The sequence below is a fragment of the Maniola hyperantus genome, chromosome 3, assembly GCF_902806685.2.
Source record: "Maniola hyperantus chromosome 3, iAphHyp1.2, whole genome shotgun sequence".
Lineage (NCBI taxonomy): Eukaryota > Metazoa > Arthropoda > Insecta > Lepidoptera > Nymphalidae > Maniola > Maniola hyperantus.
The window spans coordinates 8,871,626-8,897,913 of NC_048538.1; the positions used below are offsets into that span (position 1 = coordinate 8,871,626).

General features: G+C 40.0%; 2 protein-coding genes across 10 annotated transcripts in view; one reads left to right on the forward strand and one right to left on the reverse strand.

Annotated features, from left to right (window-relative positions):
- LOC117996531 (mpv17-like protein 2) overlaps nt 1–2,075 on the reverse strand; it is a 204,275-nt gene extending 202,200 nt beyond the window's left edge. The window contains exon 1 of the mRNA XM_034984594.2: nt 2,061–2,075. The gene's annotated coding sequence lies outside the window, so the exon portion shown is untranslated. The remainder of the gene's footprint in view (nt 1–2,060) is intronic.
- dpy (dumpy) overlaps nt 1–25,094 on the forward strand; it is a 118,174-nt gene extending 93,080 nt beyond the window's left edge. For 4 of the 9 annotated variants that reach the window (XM_069509539.1, XM_069509544.1, XM_069509542.1 and 1 more), the window contains 37 exons: nt 16–333; nt 687–1,007; nt 1,102–1,404; nt 1,490–1,822; nt 2,014–2,313; nt 2,414–2,719; nt 2,847–3,488; nt 3,736–4,365; nt 4,498–4,803; nt 5,146–5,442; nt 5,687–6,337; nt 6,421–6,729; nt 6,818–7,138; nt 7,238–7,543; nt 7,640–7,951; nt 8,044–8,358; nt 8,452–8,778; nt 8,870–9,496; nt 11,535–11,843; nt 11,953–12,255; nt 12,345–12,653; nt 12,931–13,245; nt 13,405–13,704; nt 13,795–14,274; nt 14,682–15,038; nt 15,134–15,337; nt 15,791–15,973; nt 16,775–16,963; nt 17,746–18,510; nt 18,643–18,840; nt 19,091–19,282; nt 19,704–21,806; nt 21,913–22,301; nt 22,539–22,721; nt 23,227–23,497; nt 23,980–24,224; nt 24,340–25,094. In XM_069509539.1, the coding sequence (XP_069365640.1) occupies nt 16–333; nt 687–1,007; nt 1,102–1,404; nt 1,490–1,822; nt 2,014–2,313; nt 2,414–2,719; nt 2,847–3,488; nt 3,736–4,365; nt 4,498–4,803; nt 5,146–5,442; nt 5,687–6,337; nt 6,421–6,729; nt 6,818–7,138; nt 7,238–7,543; nt 7,640–7,951; nt 8,044–8,358; nt 8,452–8,778; nt 8,870–9,496; nt 11,535–11,843; nt 11,953–12,255; nt 12,345–12,653; nt 12,931–13,245; nt 13,405–13,704; nt 13,795–14,274; nt 14,682–15,038; nt 15,134–15,337; nt 15,791–15,973; nt 16,775–16,963; nt 17,746–18,510; nt 18,643–18,840; nt 19,091–19,282; nt 19,704–21,806; nt 21,913–22,301; nt 22,539–22,721; nt 23,227–23,497; nt 23,980–24,224; nt 24,340–24,732 (14,612 nt within the window). In that variant the 3' untranslated portion in view covers nt 24,733–25,094. The remainder of the gene's footprint in view (nt 1–15; nt 334–686; nt 1,008–1,101; nt 1,405–1,489; nt 1,823–2,013; nt 2,314–2,413; nt 2,720–2,846; nt 3,489–3,735; nt 4,366–4,497; nt 4,804–5,145; nt 5,443–5,686; nt 6,338–6,420; nt 6,730–6,817; nt 7,139–7,237; nt 7,544–7,639; nt 7,952–8,043; nt 8,359–8,451; nt 8,779–8,869; nt 9,497–11,534; nt 11,844–11,952; nt 12,256–12,344; nt 12,654–12,930; nt 13,246–13,404; nt 13,705–13,794; nt 14,275–14,681; nt 15,039–15,133; nt 15,338–15,790; nt 15,974–16,774; nt 16,964–17,745; nt 18,511–18,642; nt 18,841–19,090; nt 19,283–19,703; nt 21,807–21,912; nt 22,302–22,538; nt 22,722–23,226; nt 23,498–23,979; nt 24,225–24,339) is intronic. The other 5 variants (XM_069509546.1, XM_069509545.1, XM_069509547.1 and 2 more) reach the window with 2 other exon arrangements.
- Nucleotides 25,095–26,288: the final 1,194 nt, after the last annotated feature.

The following is a 26,288-nucleotide window of genomic DNA, read 5'->3' on the forward strand; positions in this document are numbered from 1 at the left end:
GTTTGATCTTTACAGTTGCGCTACCTCCAGTACCTGTCGATCCATGCACACCATCACCTTGCGGTCCATATTCTGTATGCAGGGTGATCGGCGAATCACCATCGTGCTCTTGCCAGACTGATTATATGGGATCCCCACCTAATTGTCATCCTGAATGTATTAGTAATTCTGAGTGTCCCAGCAACCAGGCCTGTATCAACCAGAAATGTAAAGATCCTTGCCCCGGAAGTTGCGGATACAATGCGGATTGTAAAATTGTCAGTCATGCATTAATATGTGCGTGTCCTTATGCTCAGACCGGCGATCCACTCGTTTCTTGTAGCCCCATCAAAGGTAAGAAATACCAATTGTTTTATGTTTTCATTAGATCCGAACTCAGATAATACGCCAAAAGGGTACCTATTATGCGGCTTAATCCTACTCTTCTACATTTTTTAAAAACATTATAGGTAGCGCTTATATGAAAAACTTACTCGAATCGGCAACTATATGGAGTAAAACATTCCAGGTCGCTACTTTTAAATATTCATGTACCACGGTTAGACGTGGTTCCCTTTACTATTTGTTAACTATTCGTACATTTGAGAATTGATGATGGATCATTAAAATTACTAAAAATATTATAATAAATAGCTAAGTATATAAGTAAGTAACAGTGACAAATAATTAATTTTATTTCTTTTCAGATTCTGTTATAGAATATAATTCACCATGTGAACCTTCACCCTGTGGTATTAATGCAGAATGCACAGCAAGAAATGTTGCTGGGTCTTGTAAGTGTATTGAAAATTTCATAGGCGATCCTTATGAAGGATGTCGCCCGGAGTGTGTCATTAACACTGACTGCAGCCCAACACAAGCCTGCATACAAAACAGATGTAAAGATCCTTGTCCAGGAATTTGTGCACCGAATGCAATATGCCAAGTCGTAAATCATCTGCCATCATGCCATTGTCCAACAGGGCTTACTGGAGACGCCTATTCATACTGTGTAGATAAAGTCGAAGGTAAGGAAAAATATTTAATTAAAGGTTAAACTTTAGTATGTTTTATTTATTTATTTATTCTAAAATAGTTATTTGACATTTATTTAATTTGCAGATATTGTCAAAGTGGCACCATGCACACCTTCACCTTGCGGGCCTAATAGCCAATGTCGCGAAGTTAATTCTCAAGCAGTATGCAGTTGTAGCGACACTTATATGGGTACACCCCCTCACTGTCGCCCTGAATGTACAATTAACAGTGAATGTGCGACCGACAGGGCATGTATCAACCGGAAGTGTGTCGATCCTTGTATAGGCCAATGTGGTAGAAACGCAAATTGTAGAGTCATTGGACATAATCCAATGTGTTCATGTCAAGAACATTACACGGGAGATCCGTTTTCCTATTGTATGCCTCGTAAGTACTCAGTTCTCTTTCACATTTTTAATGAGTTTATTCGGTTAAAGACTATAATTTATATACTTACATGTCTGTTTTCAAGAACCCGTTGCGATAACACCACCAGCGCAAGTACTAAATCCTTGCGTGCCATCACCCTGTGGAGCGAATTCGTTGTGTGAAGAACGGGGTGGCCTTCCTCGATGCAGTTGTCTTCCAAATTATATGGGTACACCTCCTCGCTGCAGACCCGAATGCACTATCAATTCAGAATGTAGCGCCATTACAGCCTGCATAAACAATCGGTGCACAGACCCTTGTCCAGGGGCATGTGGAAGCAATGCTCAATGTATAGTCAACAACCATCTTCCTATCTGTTCCTGTCTTCCGACTTATAGCGGTGATCCATTTACGAATTGCAATCTAATCATTAAAGGTTGGTATTCTTGTAAGGTATTTATTTATGAACTATCCAAAAATGACATCGTACATAAATTACGTTGTTTTTGCAATAAGATTACTTTTATTTTAATTTAAGATAATATGTAGGTACTATCAAATATTTATTTTAGTGTTCTAATAGGAAAATAAATCTCACTAAAATTATATTTATCTGCCTTATTGTAGACGTGGAACGAATTGACCCATGCTCACCATCTCCTTGTGGCACTAACGCCATATGTAATAACGGCGTTTGCTCTTGTTTGCCGGAGTATAATGGAGACCCTTACTTTGGATGTAAACCGGAATGTGTGTTAAATTCTGATTGTCAACGTAACAAAGCTTGCATACGAAACAAATGTAGTGATCCTTGTATTGGAACCTGTGGAAGTGACGCACTCTGTGATGTAATCAACCACATACCCGTGTGCTCTTGTGCACCCGGAACTACAGGAGATCCTTTCCACTACTGTACTAAATTTATGGGTATGACGTTCTTTTTATAAGTACATTAATTAAGTACATTAATTAATTCCAAAAAAAATATCAAACGAACATAACGCCTAATGCCTTTTTCTCTTTCTAGAACCTGTAAATAAAAATTTGTGTGATCCGTCGCCATGTGGACCTTACAGTCAGTGTAGAGAAGTAAATGGACATGCTGTATGCGTTTGTATTCAAGGCTATATTGGTAGTCCTCCAAACTGTCGCCCGGAATGTACTGTAAGCTCCGATTGTGCCCTGAATCAAGCTTGTTCGAGTCAGAAATGTTTAGATCCCTGTCCAGGCGCTTGTGGTAGAAATACGCATTGCATAGTTGTTAATCACAACCCAATATGCACTTGCTTGTCTGGCTTTTCTGGAGATCCATTTTCAGTCTGTCAACTTATTGGTTAGTATTTAATAATATTTTATGATAAATTAATTGTGATTTTGTAGTCAATAAAATCATCTATTTATTCAATTAAAGTTTAATCCGGTACGACAATTTTACATTTATTTTAAATATTTTTTTTTAGTTGCGCAACCACCACTAAAAATAAATCCTTGTTTACCTTCACCATGTGGACCTAACTCAGTTTGTACGGAAAATGGAGAGAGCGCAGATTGCAAATGTTTACCAGAATTCATAAGTGTACCACCTAATTGTCGTCCTGAATGTACTAGTAACAGCGAATGTCAAACAACTATGGCATGTATAAATAAAAAATGTAAGGACCCTTGTCCTGGTTCTTGTGGTGTAAATGCTGAATGCAGAGTCGTCAGCCACACCCCAATATGCTTATGCCAAAGCGGCTACACTGGTGATCCCTTCGTATACTGCAATATTATCATTGCCCAAATAACACAAGAAAGACCGACGCCATGTATACCGTCTCCTTGCGGTGCTAATGCTGAATGTAGAGAACAAAATGACATAGGATCTTGTACATGTCAACCAGGCTACTACGGTGATCCATATGTATCTTGTAAGCCAGAATGCTTATTAAATTCAGATTGTCCATCTAACAAAGCGTGTCAACAAAATAAATGTCGGGATCCTTGTCCGGGGACATGTGGTATAAATGCTTTCTGCAATGTTGTTAATCATATACCCAGTTGTAGCTGTCCAGAACAGCACTATGGTGACCCGTACAAAATTTGTACTTTTAAACCTCAAGGTAATTTTAAATATTTTATTCTTCATGTAGATTGTAAGTTACATGAAATCATTATTTGATAAAATTATTTATATTTGGTTATGTATCTCAATAGTTATATTTGCTTTAAAAAAGAACCAAGACTTATATATAACAAACCGAAGTTCGACTGCAATTTATACTCATACACCAAAAATCCACCACATAGTCGCATAGTGTAATATTATAAGACTTCGCCATTAATATGTTTTAATATCACTATTTACAGTGGAAAAAGTTAACCCCTGCGATCCTTCTCCGTGTGGACCAAATAGTCAATGTAAAGTTCAGAATGACTTAGCTATCTGTACATGTTTGAGTGGATACCAAGGATCACCGCCAGACTGCCGACCGGAATGTATTACAGCTGCTGAATGTTCTTTAGATAAACTATGTGAAAATTTCAAGTGCATTAATCCGTGTCCTAGAGGATGCGGCGTGAACACAAATTGTCGAGTGATCAAACATAATCCAATTTGCTCGTGTAAAGAAGGATACACAGGAGATCCATTTTCAGTTTGTTACATCTTCGAAACTGAGCCATCTATAGTTGAACCATTAAATCCATGTTTACCGTCTCCTTGTGGTCTAAACGCTGAATGTCGCAACGTAGGTGGAATTCCTTCTTGCACATGCTTCCGCGGATTCTTTGGAAGCCCTCCTAATTGTAAACCCGAATGCGTACTCAACACCGAGTGCAGCAATGACAAAGCATGTATCAATATGAAGTGTCAAAATCCATGCCTAGGATCTTGCGGATCGTCAGCCGTGTGCGATGTTGTTAACCATGTACCTATGTGTTCATGTCCCACTGGATACGAGGGAGACCCATTTTTTTCATGTTCCGTTAAAAAAACAGGTACAGTCTCTTTTGTAAATTATTATTTAAATAATAAATGATTACTTACATAAAAATTGTACCTATAATTAAGATTAAAGCTTAAAAGTTTACTATATTGTACTCAGAAATAACTAACCAAATTGCTTGCAGAAATCATTCAAGATATCAATCCATGCAACCCCTCGCCATGTGGACCTAACGCCATTTGTAGCAACAACGGAGAATGCAACTGCCTTCCAGAGTATCACGGAGATCCTTACTTTAGTTGCCGTCCTGAGTGTGTGCTCAGCACAGATTGCCCGACATCCAAGACATGTGTGCGCAACAAATGTATCGATCCGTGTATTGACATGTGCGGAAGAAATGCGGAATGTAATGTATATAACCATGTGGCCGTATGCAGCTGTCCTAGTGGGATGACTGGAAATGCTTTTACTGAATGTCTCCAAATTAAAAGTAAGTAAACTAATCTATCGTAATTGCAACATTTTGTTTACAAAAAAAATGAAACTTAACTTTATGGCTAGGTACTCGACGGATTAGGCTGAAATTTGGCATGCAGATAGCTATTATGACGTAGGCATGCGCTAAGAAAGGATTTTTGAAAATTCAACCCCTAAGGAGGTGAAATAGGGGTTTGAAATTTGTGTAGTCCACGCATATGAAGTCGCGAGCATAAGCTAGTAGTATATAAAATAAATAAAAATTGAAAATAAAATGTTTAATCTCTGAATTACAGTTTTAATAGTATAAGAATATAGGTAATTTCGTATTATAGAATTTTTGTTTTGATTTTAGATCCCATTATTCGACCTTGTGAACCTTCTCCTTGTGGACCAAACAGCGTGTGCAGAGAATTAAATGGCCAAGCAACTTGTTCCTGCGTACAAGGATTTGTTGGTAATCCACCAAGTTGCAGACCCGAATGCATTCAAAGTGCCGATTGTCCACCATCCTTAGCATGCATTAATCGGAAATGTCAGGATCCTTGCCCAGGATCATGTGCTTCTAATGCTATTTGTCACGTAAACAACCACAATCCAATTTGTTCCTGCCCACCGAGGTACACTGGATCTCCGTTCACACATTGTTATGGTAAATAATGTTTTTATTTATTTTTACATTTCTTTTCTTTACTGAAAACATGATGCTCCTAATGCGCTCAATGTGAAATATTAACAACAGGCGACTGGCTATTATTTTGCGCTCAAGCTGTCGACCTGTCTTTGTTGTTGTAGCTGCCGAACGGCCGATCCCAGTCTGTGTGGAAAAAAGCTCTCCTCTCCAAAATGAAAAATTTGAGGACGATAGATATTTTTAATCTTCATTATTGTTACAGTTCAACTGGAAGAAATATCTAGCAACCCTTGCGCCTCGTCACCATGTGGACCCAACAGCATTTGTAAATCAGCTCCCAATAGTGATTCATACATTTGCTCTTGCCAACCTACGTTTGATGGAAATCCACCTAATTGTAAACGAGAATGTTCGGTCAATGAGGAATGCCGATCTAGTGAAACATGTATAAATTATAAATGCAAAGATCCATGCCCTAATTCCTGTGGATTTAATACAATATGTACCGTGCAACATCACATTGTAATGTGTTCATGCAAAGAAGGCTACTCAGGAGATCCATTTGCAACATGCCAACAAGTACTTCAAGTGATCAAACCGCAAGATCCCTGTGATACCGCACCTTGTGGCATTAACGCTCGATGTAAGGTTTTAGTTAATGGCGCCGCCACTTGCATCTGCGAGTTTGGTTATTTTGGTAACCCTTACGAATCTTGCAGACCTGAATGTGTTACAAATACTGACTGTCTATTTAACAAAGCCTGTATAAGAAATAAATGTGAAGATCCATGCCCAGGAGTATGTGGTACAACTGCTATTTGTGATGTCATTAATCATTTACCAATATGTAAATGTTCTCCAGGATACACAGGCAACCCATATGCTTACTGTCATAATATTATTAATGAGCCTAGTAAGTATAGTTAACAGTATCATATATTACGCTTTAAAATAAACTATTTATTTAGGTATTTCTAAAAAAAATGTTTGTTCTAGCTCCCGAACCACAAAGGCCTTGTGTTCCTAATCCATGTGGAAGCAATAGCGTTTGCAAAGATAATAATGGTATTGCATCTTGTTCTTGTTTGCCTGAGTACATCGGAATCCCACCAAATTGTCGTCCGGAATGTACTGTAAACTCAGAATGCGAAAAATCAAAGAGTTGTGTAAAACAAAAATGTGTTGACCCATGTATCGACGTATGTGGACAAAACGCGAACTGTAAAGTAATTAATCATGCACCTATTTGCTCTTGTCGAGCAGGCTACGAAGGAGATCCGTTTACGCGATGTATTTTAATAGAAGGTAAGATCACATTTTAATCACTGAATTTCATATTCGAATATGTAAATTGTTTAGATGGTTATAGATCTAAAACCAAGCCTTATTACAGAATTACCATCTGCCGATGTTAATCCATGTACACCATCTCCTTGCGGGCCGAACTCAGTTTGTCAGAGCATAAACCAAATACCGATGTGTACGTGTTTGGAGAACTTTATTGGACGTCCACCAAACTGTAAGCCAGAATGCACTGTCAACTCGGACTGTCCTTACAGTACAGCCTGTATAAATCGTAAATGTCGGGACCCTTGTCTCGGTTCATGTGGTCTACAAACTATGTGCCAAGTTCATCAACATTCTGCAGTTTGTAGCTGTATTGAAGGGTATACTGGAAATCCATTTGAAAGTTGTTTCGCTATAGAAGAAATAGGTAAGATCAAAGTACTTAAGTGGTAATCGAAGAATACAGGTCTATATTTCCATGTGCAGATATTTCATTACCTAAGCTAACCAATTTATTAAATTCCAGAACATGTACCGGTTGCTTACGACAAATGTAATCCGAGTCCATGTGGAGCAAATACTGATTGCAATGATGGAATTTGTACTTGCAAAACAAACTTTTTCGGTAACCCTTACTTAAGTTGTAGACCTGAGTGCACCCATAATTCTGATTGTTCATCGAATCTAGCATGCATCAATAATAAATGCCTTAATCCATGCATAAATCTATGTGGTCAAAATGCGATATGCGACGTTTACAATCACATACCTATGTGTAGCTGTCCACAAAATACCATAGGAAATGCTTTCTTCGCGTGCACACCTTTTGAAGGTAAGGAATTAAGTTGATATTAAAAGATTTGTACCTTGGTAGGTAATTGTATAACGTAAAAATACTATTTTTGAACATCTTTATTTTCGTTTCCAGTTGAGCAAGAGAAGAAAAATCCATGCGTTCCATCTCCGTGTGGCCCTAATAGCCAGTGTCGCACAAAGCAAAATCAATCTGTCTGTTCCTGTCTTTTGGGTTATATTGGAATGCCGCCGTCTTGTCGGCCCGAGTGTTTAGTTGATTCAGACTGTACAAGTCTCTTGTCGTGTTCTAATCAGAAATGCGTCAATCCTTGCCAAGGATCGTGCGGAGTTAACGCAGAGTGTAAAGTTCATAATCATAAACCTATATGCTATTGCCGAAGTGAACTTACAGGGGACCCATTTACACGATGCTTAAGTATTCCATGTAAGTGTATTGTTAACCTAAAATACGATTTCGTGCAAAAGTAGTATGTATATTCATATCATTTTCATAATGTATAATTTATTTTTTTACAGATGAATATCCCTCGACAAAATCACCTTGCACACCTTCGCCATGTGGACCGAACTCCCTATGTCGCGAAGTTGGAGAAACGCCGTCTTGTACATGCTTGACAGGCTTTATTGGAAACGCACCATATTGTCGACCTGAATGTATCACAAATAGTGAATGTTCTTTCGAAAAATCTTGTATAAACAATAAGTGCGCCGATCCTTGTATTGGTGCTTGTGGACTTAATGCTGAATGTCGTGTAGTTAGTCATTCACCAATGTGTTCCTGTAGTTCTGGTTACGAAGGCGATGCTTTTGATGAATGTCAACTTATTAAAGGTAATAATTTTTGTTACAATATATACTTTGAATTAATAAAAAAAAAATTAAAAACGGTCTATATTCTCTATTTAAAAAAATTACTATTTTTAGTAGCTGTACAAAAACCGACGGCGCAAGTCAAGCCATGTTCGCCAAATCCATGCGGATCTAACGCCATTTGTCAAGAACGAAATGATGCAGCAAGTTGTATGTGCATAAGCGGATATTTCGGAAACCCTTACGAAGGGTGCAGGCCAGAATGTTTACTGAACTCTGACTGTCCACAATATTTAACTTGTATAAACGATAAATGCAAAGATCCTTGTATAGGTTACTGTGGTACAAATGCTGAATGCCAAACAGTTAATCACGTAGCTAAATGTTCATGCGTTATTGGCTACATGGGTAATCCTTATGATCACTGCGCCTTAAGAGAAGGTAAATTTTCATTGTCACATTGATGTTATAAATTATTTTTCTATGATTAACTTTTTAACAATTTACTTAATAAATAAACTTTATTTAACAGAAATAATACCAAGAGATCCTTGTAATCCATCACCATGTGGACCATATAGTACATGTAGAACGGTTAATGCACAAGCTGTATGCACCTGCCTGCCAGAATTTATCGGTAACCCACCAAACTGTAGACCGGAATGCGTAACAAGTTCAGAATGTCCACTTATTGAAGCCTGCATTAAGCAAAAATGTGTAGATCCTTGCATTGGAACGTGCGGAGAGAATGCTCAATGCCGTGTTCACCGTCACAGTCCATACTGCACTTGTCTTCAAGGTTTTGAAGGTGATCCATTTACAAAATGTACAAAAGTACATATATTGCCAACACCGGTCCCATCGCCTTGTGAACCAAATCCTTGTGGTCCGTTTGCTACCTGTAGAGACGTAGGTGGATCGTCTTCGTGCAGTTGCAAACCAGGTTACCAAGGTGTTCCTCCACGATGCTCTCCTGAGTGTACAATTAATGAAGACTGTCCAAAAGATAAGGCGTGTGTACGCGAACAATGCGTCGATCCTTGTGTAGGATCTTGTGGTGGTAACACGGAATGCCGCGCAATGAACCACCTTGCTATTTGTACATGTGCGATTGGCTACAGAGGAGATCCATTCGTCGGGTGCTATGAAATACTTAAAGGTACGCTAGATATATAATTCAAATAAAAATAGTCCTTATTTCCGAAACCAGTCATTTAGGTATATGTGTATATTATATTAACCAGTCCACATAACAAAAGGTGTACCTACCAGTGGCGAAGGGTGAAAATCTGAAAAAAGGAAGCCGGAAAGGTACCTACCTACCTACTTACCTAAAAGAATATCAGCTGTTCCCCATCGATTAAAGACGCTTTTTGTTTTCAAAACTCGATTTAGAAAAATTACTATCGTTACGTAACAAACAGGAAATCTGTTAAACAACAATCTATGTGAATTAAGGTAATTTCTGATGTTGACTTACCAAACTGAATCTAAATTACCGCGAACTTACACTTATTAGTTACTAGCTGATGCCCGCGACTTCGTCCGCGTGGATGTAGGTTTTCAAAAGCCCATGGGAACACTTTTATTTTCCGGGATAAAAGAAGGCAGGTCATGCCTGTCGTAGAGGTGATGGCCGTTGGAGCCGGAAAGTCCTTGAGTGGAGACCGCGTAGGTAGGCAAGCATAGTGTGGGACGCCCTCCAGCACGATGGACCGACGATATAAAGAGGCTGGCGGGAAGTGGCTGGATGAGGAAGGCTGAGGACCGGGTGTGGTGGCGCTCTTTAGGGAAGGCCTATGTCCAACAGTGGACGTCCGCAGGCTGATGATGATGGAAAAAATCACGTTGATCCGTTGCACCCCCCACACGTCCCTATCCGCCTTTTCCACTCCTGTCTCGCTGGCGAATAAGTTTGGAATAGAATAGGATTTCGATGGAGTGCGTGGATTTTTGTGAACGGAGTTCAATCATGTAGTCGACCCCAAAAAATATTATTATGGAACTATATTAACTCTTGTATACATAATATATTCGGTAATAAATTAAATTATTTTTCAATTTTTAGTGTTTGTGTAACGAAGTCGGTTTTTATTTTTTTTGTAAAAAAAATTTATTTCACAATTTTTAGTGGCCCCATGGAATTATGCTAAGACTGTTTAGCTATTACACTGATCGCGAGCAATTTACTCTTATCCGTTGAGGAGTTCCAGTATCTATCTTCGAAGATGTTCATCAGATCTTCACCAAATTGAAATGGGACCAACTTTGAAGTATACCCTTTCAAACAAAAAAATAATTTTCAAAATCGGTCTAGGCGTTTTCGAGTAGTCGGGGAACATACATAAAAAAAAAAAAAAAAAAGATTCCGACGAATTGAGAACCTCCTTTTTTTGAAGTCGGTTAAAAAATAGCATTTGTGACGATCGAACCTTTGTATTTACGAACGTATTACCGAATTTATGTGATTAGTACCTACTTACGCTATATTATGCCAATTATTAAAGGGAAGCCGATAGTAATCGTGTTATATTGACTCTTCGCCGCTGGTACCAACATAGATTCCTCCTACATCATTGGTTCTAAACTTTACAAATTAATTTTTTTTAATTCTTATACATAATATTTGTACAATAGAATAGTAATTAAATACATCTACATTCCTATTATGATTACATTTACAAAATCAAAAGCATTGCAACCAGGCATTTTTAATCCATATCATATCTGTTATCGGGAGTTACTGAAGTACGCTGAGAGCATTACATGAATATGTCATTCAATGTTCTCAGCGTACATATTCAAAATCCTTTGATCTTTTATCGTTTTTTATTTTGTCTTTTTTCTTGTACCTTTATTTGTATTTAAATTTATTATTATCGCCCATCTATTTACAACTAGCGACCCACCCCGGCTTTGCACGGGTAGCTTATTACAATTTTCATAGGAATGGATCTCTAATTTTTTTTAAATAAAATATAAAAAAATCAAAATCATTTCAGTAGTCCCAGAGATTACCCCCTACAAACAAACTTTACCTCATTATAATATTAGTATATATTACAAGCCGCTACATTACCACAGTTCACCTATATTTATTAGCACGGGATATACGCATAATTACCTTTACCTAATTAGCACCTCATAGTAAGTTTAAAGTACATTAGTTTCTTATTTTATTACTCTTTTTTTAACAGATACAGCAAAGTTACCACCGCTGGATTCCTGTGCGACTCAATTCTGTGGTATAAATGCAATATGTGATAACGGAACGTGTTCGTGTATCTTCGGATATCACGGCAATGCTTACACCGAATGCCGGCCCGAATGTACAACCGACAATGAGTGCCAGAAACAATTAGCCTGCGTTAGTTATAAATGCGTTGATCCTTGTAAAAATGCCTGCGGTTTAAATGCAATATGTAATGTATATAACCACTTGGCAATTTGCGAATGTCCAGTACCACTACAAGGGGATCCATTTATTACTTGCCGACGTGTCATAGGTTTGTGTTTCTTTCAAAAGTAGGTTATTTCATGCTGTGTAAAATTATCTTTATTATTTCAAATGGGATGTTGAGAAAGGAAAACAAGTGTAATATTTCTATATTTCAGAACCAACTGTAACTGATCCGTGTTCACCAAATCCATGTGGACCGAATAGCATTTGCCGAGCTGCTGGTACTGTAGCCCATTGTGCTTGCCGATCTGCTATGTACGAAGAACCACCGAGCTGTCGCCCCGAATGTCGTGTTGATTCAGACTGTTCACAAACTCTGGCATGCCGCACTAATAAGTGTAGAGATCCTTGCCCGGGTTCGTGCGGAACGCATGCTATATGTCGAACTAAGTCACATTCCCCAATTTGTACCTGTCCGAATCATTACACTGGTGATCCATTCATACGTTGTTTACCAGGTAATGTAATTTTCTACTAAGATAATGTGCTTTACGTAGATCCTTAAAATTATAATCAATTTTAATTCATTATTTTTGTGTCGCTACAGTTTATGGAATTGAAGCGGAGACGAAATCACCATGTCCAGATTGCGGTCCGAATGCTGATTGCATTGATAGCATTTGCCGGTGCCGTGCAGACTTCATAGGCACTCCTCCATTCTGTCACCCTGAATGTCTGAAGTCTAGTGACTGCGACTGGAAACTCATGTGCTTAAACAGACGTTGTGCTGATCCTTGTCCTGGAGCTTGTGGGCAAGAAGCTGTGTGTACAGCATTCGCACATGAACCACGCTGCGATTGTCCCCCATCTACTACTGGCAACCCTCTTATAGAATGTCGACACATCGAAAATACTTGTAAGACAGATTCACCTGAAAGTTTGGCTTTTATAAACTGATGGTTATAAATTCTTGCTAGTTTAAAATAAGCTAGGAAATATAAACACGAATTAGAGTGCGAAGAACTTATATTTTCGCTTTTAAAACTTAGGCATGGGTTTTACTAGCGAAACTAAGAAATTCGCGTTTTTCAAAGTGACCTCTTCACGTTTGTTTTTAGCGAATAAGCTTGCTGCTACATTTGCTTATTTTGTAAAGTGACTGTAATTATAACATACTTTTTACAAATTTACAGTAAGACCGCCAAATGACCCATGTAATCCATCACCATGTGGACCTGGTGCAATATGTCGTACAAGAGGTACTACTGCCTCTTGTGAATGCGAGCCAGGCTTGCGCGGTGATCCATACACTGGATGCCGTCCAGAATGTGTCGCCGATTCAGACTGTTCTCCAAATCGCGCATGTATGAGATCACACTGTCGCGATCCATGTCAAGGAACCTGTGGTGTTGGAGCAGAATGTGAAACTGTGAACCACGTTCCACTATGTTCATGTCCTTCTGGAACGAGAGGAAATGCATTCGAACGATGTGATATAATTCCATCAGGTAAATATAGCGAAGAAGAAATAAAAATTAAAAGCTTTAGACAAAAATGTGAAAGAAAAAATAATTTCTACAAAAAAGACGCGTAACGCATAACGCCGTATTTGCTTTGTTACAGAGAGTTCATCAAATAATGAATTTAATAAATACATTTAATTTCAGCGCCACCTTGTACACCATCACCTTGCGGACCCGGCGCGTTGTGTACAGTAGCAGCCAATAACGCAGTATGTTCTTGCCCCACCGGCACTAGTGGTAATGCAGCTTCTACTGGATGTCGACCCGAATGTGTTGTAAGCTCGGAGTGTCCACGTGATCGAGCTTGTGTGCGGAACAAATGCATCGATCCGTGTGTTGGCGCATGTGGAAATGGTGCAATGTGTCGAGTATTTGATCATGCTCCGATATGCTCGTGCCCGCCTTCTATGACTGGCGATCCATTCCAAAATTGTAGGGTTAGAGGTTAGATTATACAATTTTATGACAGTTTAAGTACATGAAATATATTTAGTTATTTATCATATGTAAATTAAATTATTATCTAATTTTTAGATACACCACCTACGACTCCGACAGTTTATGACCCTTGCGACCCTAACCCTTGTGGACCACATGGTACTTGCCGCGACGGATTCTGTACCTACCCAGAGTGCGTTGTAAATGACGACTGCCCCGGAGACCGATCATGTATCAACAGAAAATGCTCAGATCCATGCATCAATGCCTGCGGCATTAATGCCATATGCACAGGTGTCAGACATTCTGCCGTTTGTTCTTGTCCAGCGGGTTACACTGGATATTCATTTGTACGTTGTGAACGTATTACCGACATCACCCCAGCACCACCTCTACCAGAATGTTTGCGAGACGAACAGTGTGCCGATAACGCGGCTTGTATTGATACAAAATGTACAGCAGCCTGTGGACCTACAATTTGTGGCCTAAATGCGCGATGCATAGCGAAACAACATAGAGCACGTTGCACTTGTTTGCCTGGTTACGAAGGTGACGCTTACACAGGATGTCATTCAGGTAGATTTAATACATCTTTTCCAATTATTGCACGAAAGTTCAGTTTATCATATTAGAATATATATCATCGAATTTAACCGAAAACTGTTATTATTGATAAAATTATTTTCATTACTTAGAATGCTCGCGACTTCATTGGACATCTTAGATTTTTTTTTAATCCCGTTGTTTTTATCAATAAAATCAAAGATTTTGATTTTTTTTTATAAAAATTAACCTAGGCATGGCTGTCCCCGGCACGCAAGTTATCTCTGTACCTCGTCAAAGTGCAAAAGCGGATGGGCCATGAAAAGGTAACAAACAGACCGACAGACAGATGGATAGGCACAATAATATTACTTAGTAAGGAAGTGTAAGAATTAAATATAATACAAGTGATAATGATAACTAATAATTCTATTTCACAGTTCAATGTCATAGCAACAATGACTGCCCTGATGACGAGAGTTGTGAAGGCGGCTCTTGTGTGAAAGTGTGTCTACGCGTACGATGTGGGTCTGAGGCTCATTGCTATGCACGCGGTCATATAGCGTCTTGCGAGTGTGATTCTGGAACTCGAGGAGACCCGTGGACTGGCTGCCAAAGAGACGAATGTACGATAGACGACGATTGCCCTACGTGGTTAGCTTGTAGAGCGAAAAAGTGTCAAAATCCGTGTCCTGGTGCTTGTGCGCCGGAAGCACTTTGTAATGTCGTCCGACACGCTCCAATATGTGAATGCCCACGTGGAACTCAGGGCGACCCCAAGATTGAATGTAAACTAGGTAATTTGAAATACTCGTATTACATACTTTTCACGTGCTTGCATTTACGATACATTTTATAAACACGTATATATAACTGTAAAATATTATTTTAGTGCAAGAAAAGAGCGAGTGCTCTTACGATGCAGAGTGCGGCCCGGGATTAGCTTGCTTACAAGGAAACTGCAGAAATCCTTGTGATTCATCATCGTGTGGAACTCGAGCTGTTTGTCGGGTTGCAGATTCGTTGCCCTTCCGAACGCTAGTATGCGAGTGTCCCCCACCGTTGACCGGAGATGCCTCTGTACAGTGCAACCCAAGTGAGTTATTAATTTTATTCCAAGTTTATTTTAAAATGAACGATCTTAAATAAATTATGATTTAAATTATAGCGCAATTCTTAAAATGAAACTATCAACAACAATCATTTATTATTATTAAATTATTAATATGTCTTACTTAATGTTGTTTTTTTTTCGGTACAACAGGATACAAATATTATGTACTTCTAGCACAGCGTGAGTTGAGCTACACTTCAGCATTTAAGAAATCGGTCTACAGCCAAAAAAAAACAATTGTTTATATTTTGTATTATACACTTGCACATTATTTTATTACTTTATATAAATATTCTCCTTTTGGGTTTGGCAGAGGTTATACATTTTATGAATTAATTGATGTCCCCAATGTCAGTTCTTGTTAAATGTATAATCAGGTACCTGCTCAGGATTTTCAATTGGTTAATTAAAATAATATGTATGGTTTTTGATTAGGAGGACAATGTAAAGAGAACTCAGATTGTGGTGACGAGGAGCAATGCTTCGAGGGTCAATGCAAGAATGTTTGTGCGTCCGGCGCTTGTGGAGTAGCCGCAGAATGTCATGCCAGCGCACACCGCGCATCCTGTACATGCGTACCACCGTTACAAGGAGATGCCAAAGTTGCTTGCACGCCAAGTAAGTACCTGAGTATAAATCCTACATCATACATCGAGCCTGACAGAGCTGAAAAACCACTCAGTGGCTTCACGAAGATCTAGTAGTTTGAATGCGTACCTTGGTGTACCTCAACCGGGACTACCACTAGTCTTACTAGTTAGCTAAGAGTAGCTTGAATGAACGGACTTATATCCTTAGTTAGACGTTCGACACGACAAATTTAACTATCGCTTCGGTACTGTAGGTATAAGGGTATCTACCGAGGCAGAGATAATCTGTAATACATATTTTCTATTCCACCTAAGGGTAAAAATTATTATGATGGAAAACTAGTCGGGCATACTCTGACAAAAAGTGAGTATATAGTAAAAGTCTGTATACAGATCTGGGAACCCACCGCATTATTATCCCAAGAGAACTCCTACCATTATAGGTTTGATGGAAAGAGGTCACGACCCTCAGCATTGAGGAATTTACGATTATAAAGAAAGAAAGTATGCAGATACTGAAAACGCTGAAATACAAGTACATAGTATTGTTTTCTACGTGGAAGCTCAATTTTTTAATAAGTAAAAAAAGTTTTTTAAAAAGTTTTTTTTAAATTATAGCAGCATTTTAAAGAAATATCTAAGCACATAATCTTTTTCCAAGTTTTTGGCTCATAATAATATCTCAAAATTTTACACTATGCTAATGTTTGGTTGGCGAGCGTCAGATATATTTTTAACACGTTTTTAATATTCTCTAAATTGGCCTGGCCCATAGAAGGCACAATATGTCTAGATTTGTACGTTACGCTAATACGAAAATTGTATATAGGTTCATCTGGACCAATATGCTTATCCGACGAAGAATGCGGCACAGCGGAGGCTTGCATAGGTCGACGCTGCGTTTCCGCGTGCGCTGGCGCTTGCGGCACGGGTGCGCTCTGCGAGGCGAACGCGCACCGTGCGCGCTGCCGCTGTCCGCCCGGCACCGCTGGCGACCCTTCCCGTGCTTGTTATACACGTAAGTTTTTAACTTAAATATAATTTGGACGCCACTTGTTATTATTTATTATACCTTCTTATTCCTTATTCTAGTTTTCAATCAATCAATCAATTGATCAGCCTGTTTGCGTTGTTGTTTGATTCTAGTTTTGTTAAACAACAATAATAATATTAAATAATTTTAAATACATATCAAAAATTGCGTAACCGGCAGGAATCGAACCTGCATCTTCTCAGTACTGAGAGAACATACGTATCACAATTTCGTCACTGGTGGTAAGCGAAACCGTGGCCGAGTTGGTCAAGGCATCGGGCGCGAACCCAGAAGATGCAGGTTCGATTCCTGCCGGTTACGCAATTTTTGATATGTATTTAAAATTATTTAGTAATTTCCTTGAAGTGTAGGTACACCACTAAAAAATTATAAAAAATATAATAATTATATTGCTGTTTCATATTGAACGTTTATATTAATATGTATTAATTATATGAAACCGACAATGATCAGATACGTTACCGTATCCGAGAAGTAAAAATAATATCCATCTTTTAGTAGGTATTGGGGCCAATTCTCTTGTACACAATCTCTAAACTAAACTAAATTAACAGGTCTAAATCTAGTGCTATCCTTTTCCGCAAGCAACATTATGAAAGGGATAGCAATAGATTTAGACTTGTCATTTTAGTTTAGTTTAGAGATAGTGTACAAAGGAATTAGCCACATTGAACCCCGATAATTTTTTAATTAAATGTTGGTAGGTATTATGTAACTCTTGATTACAAAAATGTTTATTTTTACAGCCGAATGCACCTCAGATGATAACTGTCCATTCGATAAGGCCTGCATTAGTGGATATTGCCGAGACCCGTGCGCTCAGGGAGGACCGTGCGGTCGAGACGCTCTGTGCGAAACTGTCGCCCACGTGGCTACTTGTCGCTGCCCGGCGGGCACACAGGGAGACGCGCGTCGCGCTTGCATTTCTGCGGTGTGTCACTACAACGAGGACTGCGATGACACTCAAATATGCAACCGTTTGAATAGATTCTGTCAACCTGTATGTTCAGAAAACAGTTGTGCACCAGGTGCAATCTGTACCGCCAGCCTCCATCGGCCGATATGCATGTGCCCGCCCGGCTATAACGGAGACCCATATCTTCGCGGCTGTTCCACCATACAATTCACAGATGAATGTTCCAGCGACGCTGACTGCGCTCGTCCACATGGCTGTGTTAACGCCCGATGTATCGATTTATGCCAGGGCAATCCGTGCGATACTGGTCTTATTTGTAAAACGGTCGATATATTGCCGCTTCGCGCAGTCGCTTGCGTGTGTCCCGAAGAGGGACGCGCAGCACCGGACACGGGATGTCGATCGCCACCAGAAGCTGAATGCTCTGCAGATTCGGATTGCACGACTAGCCAGACTTGCCGCCGTGGAAAGTGTATTGACGCTTGCAAAGCTGCACCGTGTGGACACAATGCACTCTGTGAAGCCGCCGATCATGTATCGCGTTGCACTTGTCCTCCAGGATACCTTGGAAATCCAAGAATTGAATGCAATACAGGTTAGTCGCTTTAAATATTTAGACATGAAAAATTAGGCAATATACCTGTAGCCTAATTTTACACGTTTCATATCCACGAGCAACTGAAATGGAACGTTAACTAACTTTTATGATATTGTTTTCTTGTAACAGAATCGAGACAACCTACTATATTGGAATGTTACAAAGATGAAGATTGCGGACTGGAACAAGCTTGCAACGATCGTACCTGCATCAATCCATGTACCGATTCTTGCGGTCCTGGTGCTTTATGTCGCGTTATAAATCATACACCACATTGTTCGTGTCCAATAGGATACACTGGCAATGCAAACATACGGTGCACGCCACGTAAGTATTGTAAAAAAGTACCGAATCAGTAAAGCTGCGGTTTCCTAGGAGAGCGGTGCCGCCACATAAGTAGCGGCCTAATGATGATGGAAATTTTTACGTGTCATTCATCACCGTTTTGACGACGGTCTTTGCCCTTTCACCGTCATATGACGACCACTATGCGGCGACACCGCTTGCAACGAAACTGTAACTTTAGTAGATTCCTAAAAGCAAGAATGATGATAGTTAACAATTATTGTTTTTACAGCATCACAAGACATTAAACCAGTCGGTTGCAAAGCTAACTCTGACTGCCCATTATCACAAGCATGTATAAATGGTGCATGTGCCAATCCATGTGCATGTGGCACTAATGCTGAATGTACTGTGGTGAGACACCATCCAGTTTGCTACTGTGAACGTAGTCACTCAGGAAATCCATACATTGGATGTATTAAAGGTAAGCTTATTAAAAAAATAAGCCACAGCACACACGAGCACAGTAGAGTGCAGCCGAGGCATAGCTTCTTTCTTGATAACAATTCAAACTTCTTTGTTTGCCACGTTTTATCACGCCCAATAGCGCTGCACGTCCGCCTTTTGAGAATACCAATTTTAGCCTACCTATGCCAAAGTATGGAGAATGAACTTTGGCTTTTTGTACACATACTAAGTTTAAGTTGTGATCAAAAAACTCAGCTCCATTTCGCCTCTATGCGTTGGCCGTCTGTAATTTTTGTTTACTTATTTTTTTTTCATTTTGCTATTCAATGGCTGCATTTTATATTGGAATCCTATTTCATATTAGCTTGTACTTTTAAACTATTGCCTAGGCTCAAATTTTATATCTCTATATTTACGTTTAACGATTCTTGTTTCAGTTGATTGTACATCAGATTCAGAATGCCCTAATAGCGACATGTGCTACAATGGAGCATGTGTCAACCCTTGTGTAGTAGAAGCTCCTTGCGCCGTGAGTGCCGAGTGCTTTGGCGAAAACCATAGGCCTCAATGTCGCTGTCCCTCAGGCACTAATGGAAATCCTTACAATAAATGTCAATCATTTGAATGCGAAATCGACAATGACTGCAATGATGACAGCGTCTGTATTAAAGGAGTATGCCAAAATGCCTGTTCGCTTGAAGGACATAACCCTTGTGCCTATAACGCGAATTGTTTTGCTCGTAACCATGCCGCATCTTGTAAATGTCCAGCTACCCTTCCAATGGGAGATCCTTTGACTCACTGTGAAAAAGAGATAGTATTTGGAGAACCTGAATGTACGATGGATGGCGACTGTCCTAGCGGTCAAGCTTGCCTTAGAGATGAATGCCGTGAAGCTTGTGAAGAACTTAAGCCATGCGGTACAAACGCCCGATGCTCGGTTTCTGACAGTATTCCATTCCGCACTTTGCTATGCCGTTGCCCTGAAGGTTATATACCAGATGAAAAAGGCACATGTAAATTAGCCCAATTACCGCCACTTAGTTGTTCAACCGATCAAGACTGTAGTGACCACGAATCATGTATCAATAGGATCTGCCGTAACCCATGTAACTGTGGTGACAACGCAGAATGTTTCATTCGAAACCATAGACCTGTTTGTGCTTGCCGGGATGGTTTCGATGGTAATCCATATCGTGTTTGTCGTATCGTCGGATGCCGTTCAAATTCTGAATGTGAATCACATGAAGCATGTGTTAATGGCAACTGTGTTAGCCCTTGTCTATTAAACAGTACATGTGGACCCAATGCAGAATGCTTTGTAGAAAGGTCACAACTACTTTGCCGTTGTCGCTCTGGATTCGAAGGTGATGCTTACTTTGGATGTAACGCTGTTGAATGTAGATCAAACGGCGATTGCCCACTCGACAAACAATGCCATGCTCATAGGTGTATCAATCCCTGCCTTTCTGCAAATATTTGTGGTAAAAACGCTGAATGCCTAGTACGAAATCACATTGGTGTATGCAAATGTAGCCCAGGACATACAGGCAGCCCATATATAGAATGTAAACGTCAAATTACGGCTGAATGCTATGCAGACGCAGACTGTCCATCCAAACTAGCTTGCTTGTCGGCTAAATGTGTTAATCCGTGTACGGCATTACAGCCTTGTACTTTACCCGCGCAGTGCGAAGTATCGCCAACACTGCCTGTTAGAACAATGCTTTGTTCCTGTCCACCTGGATATGTGAGCAGCGGAAGAGGCATATGTCGTCCATCTACTCCAATACAAGAAGTAGCTTGCGAGATTGATAATGATTGTACCTCTAACAACGCATGTATAACGTCTGTTTGCAAGAATCCTTGCGATTGCGGACCAAATACTGATTGTCAAATAAAAGAACATAAACCAGTCTGTGCCTGCAGACCAGGCTTTATAGGTGACCCTCGCACAGGATGTTACGACATAAAATGTCAGGCTAATAGCCACTGCGCAGACGACGAAACCTGCATTAACAACCGCTGTATACCTGCATGTAGTATTGAACCAGACGTTTGTGGACATTCTGCAGAATGTTACGGTGTTGAACATCGTGCTTCGTGTCGTTGTCAAATCGGAACTGTAGGCAACCCATCTGTAGCTTGTTCACCAATTGGCTGTCGAGCAAGTACCGAATGCACGCCAGACAAATCCTGCATTAACTCAAAATGTGTTGAACCTTGCACCTCCACGACCTGCAGTGAGCCTGCTGAGTGCCGAGTCCACCTTCATGAAGTGTATTGTGTTTGTCCACCTGGTTTTGAAAGTACTTCAAGTGGCTGCAATAAAACCGAGCCGAGATGCTCTTCCGATATAGAATGTCCGTCGGAAACTGCGTGCATAGGTGCAAAATGCGTTAATCCTTGCTTAGAGACGAATCCCTGCGGAATCAATGCTGACTGTAAAGTCGCCGATACGTTACCTGTTCGAACGATGATATGCGAATGTTTACCAGGCTACAGAGGAAATGCTCTTGTAGAATGCACACCATATAAACGTGAGTTTTTTCTAAATTACTGAAAGTGTACATATCTTATATACTATTAAAATAATGTTTACACGCGCGCATATAATTATAATATAAATTATTGACATTATTTCAGCACCGGGTACAAAATGTATACAAGGTCAAGGTGTAGACGAGACTGGCGAATGCGTACCCTGTTTGGAATATGAAGGACGCGTGATTGATGCGAGAGGCCGATGCGTGTGTGACACCGAGCGCGGATACATGCTGCGTGGCAACACGTGCGCGCCCGGCGGCTGTCGCGCTGACGACAACTGCGACAGTTCTTCACGATGTATCAATGAAAAATGTGTGCCCGCCTGCGAGGCGGAGCCCTGCGGTCTCTTCGCGACATGTGAATCTGTCAACCATCGCTCTCGCTGCACTTGTATCACTGGCTACATCGGCAATCCAAGAGTTTACTGCAATGCTACAACCACACCAAATATTACTTACCGCACCGACTTCCCGCTACCAGATATGCAGGTAAACTCCAATGCAATAATTTTTAGTAAATCCCGTGTATATTATGTCAAATAAATTCACCATCAGAAAATTACACATTTATCACACTTGAACATTGAATACAACTCGAATGTTGATGTAACATCAAACCATTCTTTAAACGATATCTATCATCTGTAATACTGTTTGAACATATTTTCTAAAGACTCAAATCGGTTAATTTTATTTAGATTGTAATGTGTTATTTTTGTATTTTAGGTTCATTGTCTGGCAAACGGTGTAAGTGTAAGTCTTAAAATCAAGGATTTCAATGGAGTACTTTACGTCAAAGGTTATAGCAAAGACGAAAGATGCCGTCTCGTTGTACATACAACAGAGAATCAAGAGAGACCAGTCGATTTTACTGTATTCTTCGGTGATTGTGGATTAGTCCACGTAAACGTAAGTTAACACACCTCACAGTTTCGACTAGGTATAGGTACATATAATACTAAGTAGTAAACTGTTATGTTGTATTTTTGTTCAAACTATGCAATAGTCAATTTCATTAATGGTAATTATTGTTTTGGTGACGGTAATTTTAATAAGTATGGTGCTCAGAACTCTACCAGCTCTTCCTCGGCGATGGACTACCCCGCCTCGGCGGCACCCCAATCCTGCGCCGACATTTTTAAAACTCGTGTTGCGTGTTGTACTACAAAATATTAAATGTGAAAGTATGTATGTCTATCTGTCTGCTAGCTATATACGGCCCATCCGTTTCATTGATTTTGGTGCAGAGATAGCTTGCATCTCAAAGACGGACATAGGCTACTTTTCATCCCGGAAAACTAAAGAATTCCCACGGGATTTTTAAAAATCGAAATCCACGGCATTATACTTACTTAGTTTTTTCTATAAATGTTATTGATGCACAACGGAAATAAAATAAAAATTCTACCTGCAGGGTTTAGCGAGCTTCGTACTGGTAATGCAAAAACATCCAAAATTAGTAACATCGAATGCTAAAGCCTTCCACATAAAATGTATATATCAGACCGGAGAACAAAATGTGACTTTAGCGTTCAATGTGTCCATGCTGACAACTGCTGGTACGATCGCAAATACTGGACCGCCACCAACTTGCTCGATGAGAATAGTCTCCCAAAATGGCGGTGAGGTTAATTCCGCAGAAATTGGAGAAAATTTAGTACTGCAAGTTGATGTTCAACCATCAAGTAAGTATGAAAATAAAATTGCGCATCATGATACCTACCTAAGTGACTGGTTTTTTCAAATTTTTGTATGAACAAAATACCAAAAATCAGACGGATGGAGTTGATCTTGCGCGAAGGCATGCTAGGTATTTCACTCAGCACTGATGGGCATTACCTAGTCAAAAGTGAGATACTTATATTATGCAAATTTAACAACGCAAATCAACGTTTTGTATTACCTTAATATTTTGCAATATTTTTAAACAAACTAAACACATATTTCCCAGGCAGAGGACATTACAAGGTGTGATATTTCCTTATTTGAATAGGTTTTATATAGAAATCCCAGTTTCATGGGAATCGGTTATTACGCACGGACCAAGTTGCAGATCACAGCAGCTTACGTAACGAATAAAATAACACCTCAAAAGTTACAGGACTTTTTTCATTATTTGCTATCTCTTTTTTAAAAAAAACTACAACATCATCAATTTATTTTCTAGGCATCTACGGTGGCTTTGCCCGCAGTTGTATTGCAAAAACAAGTGAAGTTTCAACAAATATAGAAAACGAATATACCGTTACGGATGAAGATGGTTGTGCCACCGACAAGGCCATCTTTGGTGAATGGGAACGAAGTGAAGACGGTAGCGCACTGCGAGCGTCTTTCAATGCCTTTAAATTCCCCAGCAGTGATAATATAAAATTCCAATGTAATATACGTGTCTGCTTTGGAAAATGTCAACCGGTAAGAACTCTTACAAATTATTGATTAAATCTAACTATTATGAATATAAACCAGTAGGATTATCTATAGTATATCTTAGTAATTACTGAATAATTAAATGTTTATTTATTTGTAGGTAAACTGTCGCGGATACGACGCGTTTGGAAAACGCCGTAAACGAGAAATAGTCGAAAAAGACGGTCCCCTAGCGGGACAGCTTCGTGAGGAGGTGACAGTCGAGTCAAATCAGATCCTAACGCTTGATAGGCGAGATCTGTCTCAAGCAGCCCCGCAGCGAGACGGGTCTGGAGTATACGCTGCAGGCGCAGGCGGCGCCAATGGCACAGGCAGCGAGGTGTGCGTGTCCGCAGCGGGGCTGGCCGTAGCGCTAGCGCTGACTGCGCTGCTGGCGCTGGTGGCGGTGGCAGCGGCGGTGGCGTGCTGGCTCGTGGCGTGGCGACGCGCGCGCCCTGCGCCCGCACCTTTGCCGCATCCGCCCGACTTCCCCAACCCGCTGTTCCAGCGCTGAGCCGTTATCCCAGCTAGTCTTACGTCCCGCTCCTCCGTCGGCGCCGGGCGGTGTCGGCTCTTTCTTTCTCACTCACTCGGTTTTAATGTGCGCGCCGCCGGAGGACCGCCGGGCGAGGGCACTGCGAGCGCTGCGGCATTCTAGCCGCCCCCCTCGTTCGCGCTCGTAGCGTCCTAAATTAGATTATTTAATTTTATTTTTATCTCGATTAACTTAGAATTGTCGCCTCCTCTGAACTTTGTGATAATTATTAAATATTCAACATCACCATAATTTGTAAAATAAATATTGACTTTAGTTTTTAAGCAATTATTAATAATATAAAATATTGAAATATAAAAAATTGCTTTATTTTTTACCTTAGGCAAAAGAGTTACAACTCAAAAGACGAAACATTGTAGCGCTTAGGAATTTCGAAGCCCAAGGGGCTGGAGCATTGACAAACAAGGACAAACATTTTTTTCTTACAGAACGCGGTCCACTAGCTGGAAGCATAAGTCACAGAATCTTCACCCAAGCGATATTTTTTTTGTCAATCTTGAGTAATTTGTATACTTAGTTCACTCTGGTATTAAAATATCACTGTTCGTTTAATTATATGATTTGTTTTTGATTTAGGCTGCTTTTCTACTAGAGATGTTGTGTGATATTGCTATCCACCAATCATATTTATTGCTCCATATAGTTTAGCATTGGTAGAAACGGTTTCAACGAAGCTATGTATTTTATATGGAGGGGTGTGTGCTATGCTATGGATGGAAGCTACGTGGTGTCGGCCCCGTGTTCTCCCTACTGTCGAATGTCGATACATAGCTCGAGTCGCGCATCTGCCGCGCACAGCTTCATCACATCACATCACACATTTAACCCACTCCGCTACACCGCAGCATTCGTGCAAACAGTCACATAGTTTCGTGACTTAGCTTTTGACCTCCTTAGAGCATAGCTGCATAGCACATAAATTATCTGGTGGAAAAGCAGCCATACGAGAATATGTGTTTTGCTTTAGAAAATATACTTTTAAATGGTATCTTACTTTGATAATAATTGGTAATTCAAATTACTACACAATTATGAGACGTCGGGAATCGGTTTAAATATTCCTCAATCCGAATAGACTGGTCGGAATTCCTCAATAGACTGTCAGATATATGCATCTTCTATACGAGGGGTTAGGGTAAAAGTTAAAGATTTTTTAATTTTCCCGTAGTTTAGGTATATTATGCGATTCCTAGTCTACATACCCAGTCTCTAGGACTTCAGGAAACACATTTTTTATGTACAGACTGTCAGATAGGCATCCCCTGTACTAGGATCAGAGGGGGAAAGTTTATGATTTCTTAATTTTCCCGTAGTTTATGTGCGAAATGAGACTATATTTTGACGTAAGATTTTTTACACCTTTATTACCTGTTATCTCCCAAAGCCACCATGATCCAAACAAGCATCTAAACAAACGTTCCTCCCAGTGTTGGGGATAAAACGCAGAGAAACTTTCAGCATTTATAAAATAACGAGTCTGGCACGCGCTGGCTCTCTCTCTACTACCTATTGTA